General features: G+C 45.7%; 1 protein-coding gene across 1 annotated transcript; it reads left to right on the top strand.

Annotated features, from left to right (window-relative positions):
- The first annotated feature begins 356 nt into the window (after positions 1–356).
- On the top strand, positions 357–5,566 carry Krt1 (keratin 1). The gene is made up of 9 exons (XM_010609264.1): positions 357–905; positions 1,859–2,073; positions 2,645–2,705; positions 3,115–3,210; positions 3,364–3,528; positions 3,645–3,770; positions 4,283–4,503; positions 5,090–5,124; positions 5,214–5,566. Exons 1-9 carry the CDS (start codon positions 357–359, stop codon positions 5,564–5,566), a joined length of 1,821 nt encoding a protein of 606 aa, XP_010607566.1.
- The last annotated feature ends 1,383 nt before the right edge of the window (positions 5,567–6,949 follow it).

Genomic DNA, 6,949 nt, shown 5'->3' with positions numbered 1-6,949 from the left:
AATCTTTCTAAGAGGCAACAGGTAGCAGATGTGGGGTCGTATTTTCCAAAGTCACAAATGCTTGAATGGAGATCTCGTTTGATAAAATGATTACCACACTAGCCAATCTTGCCGGGACAGCAATTTTGAGAGCCCATCCTAGGAGCTAGGTGTGTAGTGTTTATCATGCTGTTGAGGCTCGTAAAAAATCTTGTATGGCTGCAGGCAACCAAACCCTTCAGAGGCACTGCATCTCCGCTGACTCTGGAGGACCAAGCCCAATCTCTTCCTTATATAAGGGGAAGTCTTAGGGCTCAGGACAGAGGAGTGCTTGGCTCCTTTGTCTCTTCTTTACTTCTATTGCTCTCTAAGCCAACATGAGTAGGCAGTATAGTTCCAGGTCTTTGTGCCGGAGTGGTGGAAAGGGCTTCAGCTCTGGCTCTGCGGGGCTGGTCAGCTTCCAGCGTAGATCCACTAGCTCTGTGCGCCGCAGTGGAGGAGGTGGTGGGAGATTTTCAGGAGGATTCTGTGGGAGCGGAGGAGGTGGTGGCGGTTTTGGAAGCAGGAGTCTTATTAACCTTGGTGGCAGCAAGAGCATCTCCATTAATGTGGCTGGTGGAGGTAGTCGTAGTGGTTTTGGCTATGGTGGTGGTGTCTTTGGTGGTGGTGTCTTTGGCGGTGGTGTCTTTGGCGGTGGTGGTTTAGGTGGAGGTAATTTTGGCAGTGGAGGTGGTTTTGGGGGTGGTGGATATGGGGGTGGCTTTGGGCCTGTCTGCCCCCCTGGTGGCATACAGGAAGTCACCATCAACCAGAGCCTTCTGCAACCCCTCAATGTGGAGATTGACCCTGAGATCCAAAAAATAAAGTCTCAAGAAAGGGAGCAAATCAAAACACTCAACAATCAGTTTGCCTCCTTCATCGACAAGGTGAGTTTATTTGCTCAGTATTCTGTTCCTGTTTCTTCTGAGATTCAAGCAGCCGAACCATGTGGGGGCTTAACTGTACATTTCTATGCTTGGACAATGATAAAGATATTTTGTGGAATGGGCTTCTAGGAGGTATATTGGAAGTATGCTTGGAAATGATGCTAATATTTAAACTCCCTTGGACAACAGGATTTGTGATTGATTTAAGCACAGGCCAGTTTGATGTTTACCTCATGAATGTTCCTTATTTAACTATTGAGCTGAGTTGACACTCTTGAGCTGAATGAAGAAAATGGAAATGAAACTAACAGAAATTTCAAATGAGTGTGCAAATGAGAACTGAGCCATAAAAAGGGAACTGAATATGAAGAGAGTGGCTTGTGCTGGTTAGCAAAAACAATAGAGTGAATCAGAGGGGAGCTCTGCCCTCTGAGAATTATATATCGGTACCAGGTCCGGGTGCAGATGTTTTAATACTAATAATTCCAAGCATCAGTTCTGGAAGAACATTCAAACCAATTTTCACTTTTCTGCTTAATGATGAATAATATCAATCCAAAGTTATCCACGATACATTTCAAGTTCAATCTGGGATTTTCCCAAAGTAATTTTTAACTGTATATATACCCAGTCAATGAAAAGTAATTTTAATAGGATAGCCACCTACAAAGATTGGAAGCTAAATCTCTTAAATAGCATGCATTTTTTCAAAACATAATGGCACATACGCTCAGTTACTGGGATTGTGTAGCTACTTCCATTTAATGCTTCACTGAATTAAGAATGAGTTGGGTTTTGTTTTGAAGAAGATGCCACTCGACCTTCTTGCTATTCTTCTGTTTGGCATGAGTAGTAAATAGAAATTGAAGTTCCTTTTCAAATGAGACACTGGTCTTGCTTGGTGGCTACAGGAACCCATTTCTGCCCCAGGGTGATGGATCTTGTGTTTTTAGGTGCGATTCCTGGAGCAGCAGAACCAGGTGCTGCAGACAAAATGGGAGCTGCTGCAGCAGGTGGATACCTCCACAAGGAGCTTCAGTTTAGAGCCCTATTTTGAGGCTTATATTAGCGACCTCAGGAAGCAAGTGGATCGGCTGAGGAGCGACCAATCTCGGATGGACTCGGAACTGAAGACCATGCAGGACATGGTGGAGGATTATCGGAACAAGTGAGAAAGCCTGCCTGGGCAGCTCTTGACTCTTGCTGTAAAAAGTTTTCAGAGAGGGATAAACTAAGAATGTGTAGTAGTAGTATGTAGCTAGGTCATCCTTAGGTTTGAAGCAAATGACTTTGACATTTTCAGAAGTCTTCATCTTTTCAGTAGGTGGAGATAGCTTAGGGATTTTTTTAATCACTCAGAAGAAACAGGTGGTCAATATATTGTATATTTTTTAAAAAATTGAGTTTATCGGTACATTTTAGGTATACAGTACAGTTACATTCATTATTGGGATCTTGTACTTTTACACGACAGGTCTGGTTCTCATTTTTTCCCCTTGTCCCTGCCCTCCCTTCACTCCCTCCTCCCCTCCCCATTTACAAACACTTTATTTTCATTTTTTCATTTTCTCCTATTTTTTTCTTTTCCCTTATTACCTTTCCCCTTTCCCTACACCTTTAATATATTGTATCTTGTAACAGAAAGGCAATGACAGGCAGTGCTCCTTTTAGTTTAGAATCCTGGGCTTCAGACTTTCCCTCCCCTAATCACTCCTGTAATCATTTCTGTTTTCCTGCAGGTATGAGGATGAGATCAACAAGCGTACAAATGCAGAAAATGAATTTGTGACGATCAAGAAGGTAAGCAAATTCTGTGGGTTGGAATTTAGCTTGGAACTAAGTACTAGGAGAGGGTCTCCAATTATAAGCAGAAAGGACCCATGATGTGGAGAACCAGGTAGTGGGACTGCTGAATATCTGGAGTAGAGCTCTTTGTTCACATTGTCATGGACCTAATCTAGCAACTCAGCTTCTCTGAATTTCTCAGCATTTCCTGTAGGAAGCAGGGAGGCAAGTTCTCAGTGAGAGAGGAAAGCTCCCTGGATTGTGATTCCAAAAGGGAGGGCAATTCAGGAATTGTGGTGTATCTGGAGCAAAAAGGAGGGTAGTAGAGCTCAAACTCCACTTCTACTTAGAAAACACTGTCATAGCTAAAGAGAGGGATCCATCTTGGAAAGAATAGCCTTCATGTTATCCTTTGTTCCTCTAGGATGTAGATTCTGCTTATATGAACAAGGTGGATCTTCAAGCCAAAGTTGACAACTTGAGGCAGGAAATTGATTTCTTGACAGCACTCTATGAAGCAGTGAGTACTCTAATTTCAACCAAAGCCACCTAAATGGAGTCTCTGAGCCTAAACCTACTGCTTTGCAGAGGAATAGAAATATATTTCCCACCTCTCTGTTCACATAGTTTTTTGTTTCAGCACCATGAATCACTGACCTATTATGTCCTACAGGAATTATCTCAGATGCAGACTCACATCAGTGAAACAAGTGTCATCCTGTCCATGGACAACAACCGCAGCCTGGACCTGGACAGCATCATTGCTGAAGTCAAGGCCCAGTATGAGGACATTGCCCAGAGGAGCAAAGCTGAGGCTGAGGCCCTGTACCAGACCAAGGTGAATGCCTGATACTCTAGAATGTCTCTCCTTGCTGTTCTGTGCTATCTCTTATATTTGGTGCCTGAGCCTGGAGGGTCTGCCCCCATCTAATTCATATGACTTACTATCTTTAGTATGAAGAGCTTCAGGTCACTGCTGGCAAACATGGAGACAGTGTGAAAACCTCAAAGATGGAGATTTCTGAGCTGAATCGAGTGATCCAGAGACTGAGATCTGAAATTGACAGTGTCAAGAAGCAGGTACTTTCTTCCCCTGTGTAGAGCTCAGCTGCATGGAATAGGGGTAACCATTGGACAATGGGGAGGGTTTTCTAGTTTTAAGTCTTACAGTTCATACCAAAGGGACATATTACCCTCAATTCTTTTGGTTTCCAGAATTTATCTATTATGTGGGATTTTCTTAAGAAAAATCTGTGAAAATGACATAGTAGAGAAAGATGCAATGATCATGATGAATGATCTAGTCCATGATCAAAGTAACACTTCAGAGTTAAGGAGGAGGAAAGGTAGCAAGGAGGGAAGGGGCAGAGGAACCTCGATTCAGAGACAGGAGAGGTTGCTGCATCACCTCTAAGGTGGTGGAAGGAAGTCAGCAAGGCGATGTGCTACCCAGTGGTGATGTAAGTGCCAGTGGTTCTACAGGACTCAGTCTATTGGCTCCACCAGGGGGGAGATGCGATTTGCAATGGGATGGTCAAGGTGGGGGTTAGGTAATCTAGACAGGAATGATACACGTTTTTTTCTTTTCTCAGATCTCCCAGTTGCATCAGTCCATTGCTGATGCCGAGCAGCGTGGTGAGAATGCACTCAAAGATGCCCAGAACAAGCTGAATGAGCTGGAGGACGCCCTGCAGCAGGCCAAGGAGGACCTGGCTAGGCTGCTGCGTGACTACCAGGAGCTCATGAATGTCAAACTGGCCTTGGATGTGGAGATCGCCACCTACAGGACTCTCCTAGAAGGAGAGGAAAGCCGGTGAGGAAGGCAGCTAGATTGCTGTTTTAGGGCTTCTTTCCTTGCGAGTGGACTGTTACTGAAGACACAACCGTCAGGCTGCTGCTCCTCTCTCTTCTGCCCTGCCCTTTCCTTCCTCCCACTGTTGCATTTCTGTTTGAGATGCAGCCATGCCTCTTTCACTTGGCTTGGCTCACATGTCATCTGACATAAAGTTCACGCCTTTAGAGGTAGCCTCTGTTAGCTCTTGTCTAATTTTTTTTTCAGCTTTAATTGAGTTTATTGGTACATTTTAGGGATACAGTACAGTTACATTCATTGTTGGGATCTTGTACCTCTACATGACAAGTCTTGATTCTCATTTTTTCCCCTTACCTCTGCCCTCCCTTCACCCAGCTCTTGTCTAATTTATGTAGCCATGTCTCCAAGTTTGTACTCATGCTGAGAAAGATGACAGAGGTTTGGGAGGACAGAGGGCCTGAAGTAGGTTTCAGATGGAGTGCCCTGGGGGCTCCTCAGTTTGGCAGAGTCTCGGAGGCAGCTGAGAGGGTGTGGGGAAGGGGTGTGAAGCAGGTGTGTTCTGAGGGATTTGTTTTTAATCCTACAGGATGTCTGGAGAGTGTTCCGCCAACGTGAGCATGTGTAAGTACAGGCCGATTTCTCAGGGGTATGGCCGGATCCTGATGGGTTGGAAAGGGTGGGATTGAAGATGACCGAGTCTCTCTTTGCAGCTGTGAGCACCAGCCACACTAGCATCAGTGGAGGCAGTATCCGAGGTGGCGGAGGGTACAGCTCTGGAGGCGGCAGTTACGGCTCTGGAGGTGGCGGCGGCGGCGGAGGCGGTAGCTACAGTTCCGGGGGTGCCAGCTATGGTTCTGGAGGTGGCGGCGGTAGCTACGGCTCCGGAGGCAGCAGTGGGGGCCACAGAGGTGGCTCTGGAGGGGGTGGTGGCAGCTCTGGCAGCCGGGGGAACTCTGGAGGGGGCTTTGTCTCCTCTGGAGGCCGGGGATCCGGCTCCGGGGGCCATAAGACCCCCAGTGGCAGTTCGAGCATAAAATTTGTTTCCACCACTTATTCCAGATAAATGTGCTCTCTATCCCATTAGCTCTCCTGTTTCCATCACCATCAAATAGGCTTGGCAAGATCAAGGTCGATTGCTCCAGCCTTATTAGAGAAAAGAGCTATGGTTAGACATTCCAGTTCAGCCAATTACCCCTGCTCTTTCTTTTCTGCCCTGCTCTCAAAAGTTTTCAGGCCAGTGGCAATCTCAGTCTCTGGCTAAGACCCTGCTTTGTGCTTTGTCTGAGAAACAGTTCAGCCATTACCATGATACAAGTGACATTTCAAAAAGCCTCCTTCTTCCAGCCAGAGGAGGACCATTAGACGCAGGGCTTCTCTGTCATGCTTAGAGCAATTCTCTGGCAGTCTCTTCAGTATCTTGTCTCTTGCAGCAAGCTATGTGCTGTTTTGGTTTTGTACATAAGGTGTATGCAAGTTGTTTGTCTTTCATGGAGAGGCATTCAACTCCCCATTTTCTTGTTTTGCTGCAATAAACTGCATTTGAAATTATCAGCCAGTCTCAATCTCTTTTGTTTATGGCACTTCCTTTGAATGGGTATTTTGTGGCGGTGAATAAAGATGCTAGAGTAACATGGCATGTGGGGGAGTTGGGACACATGAACCTGAGCAGATGGGGAGTCTGACTGGGCATCATTTAGCCAGGATGGAACCAGGGTTCAAGCTCTTTCTCAGGGGTGGTAGGGTCCGGGGGTCACAGCTTTTGTTTATCTGAGAAGGCGTTCTTAAAAAGGGGAGTGAGAAAACAGGTTAGGAAGGAGTTTGGCATTGTGAAGAAGGGAAAGTATTGCATGGAAAAAATGATCATCCACATGGAACAGCCAGTGATTAGAGAAGGCTTGGAAATGTAGGATCCAAAGCTGCTGCAGCAGAAATACATGCTTTCCCTGGGGAGTTCAAGAACCCAGAGTGGTAACAGAGAGTTGGATATGACAGTTTCCCTGGCTACCACCCAAAGTGCATGCTGCTTAATATAAGAAGTAGCCTTGTTGACACACAGGCTGAACTTGTGAAGTGGTGCAGGGGATAGCAGAGTGGCCCAAAGCATGGACATTTGAACTCAGATTTATTTGCAATTGCATCTTGCCACCATCACCTACTAGCTATGTGGAAATGGGCAAGTTACAGACCCCTCTGCATCTCAGTTTCAATACCTCTAAAAAGAGGACGATGAAGTCATCCCAATGGGAATTATTGAGGGGATTTAATAAGGTAAATGAGTGGCTGAGACTATAGTACACACTCAGTAAGTGCCAATTCTAATGACAAAGGTGGTGGTGATAAAGACGAATTGGCTACTGTTACCTTGGTTGCTGGACTCCAGATAGCTCAGAGATGCTCTTCAAAGAAAAGGTGAACATCAGCTTCCCAGTGGTTCTAAGTCCATGAA

This window comes from Fukomys damarensis, unplaced genomic scaffold (assembly GCF_012274545.1).
Source record: "Fukomys damarensis isolate Sample0158 unplaced genomic scaffold, DMR_v1.0_HiC HiC_scaffold_15, whole genome shotgun sequence".
NCBI classification, from domain to species: domain Eukaryota; kingdom Metazoa; phylum Chordata; class Mammalia; order Rodentia; family Bathyergidae; genus Fukomys; species Fukomys damarensis.
Note: the sequence above shows the minus strand (reverse complement) of the source record. Positions and strands in the feature narration are given on the sequence as shown.

Coding starts and splice junctions, on each gene's coding strand:
- Krt1 (XM_010609264.1), top strand. CDS start 357: ATGAGTAGGCAGTATAGTTCCAGGTCTTTGTGCCGGAGTGGTGGAAAG. Junction 2,706..3,114: donor AATTTGTGACGATCAAGAAG/GTAAGCAAATTC, acceptor TTGTTCCTCTAG/GATGTAGATTCTGCTTATAT. Junction 3,771..4,282: donor TTGACAGTGTCAAGAAGCAG/GTACTTTCTTCC, acceptor TTCTTTTCTCAG/ATCTCCCAGTTGCATCAGTC.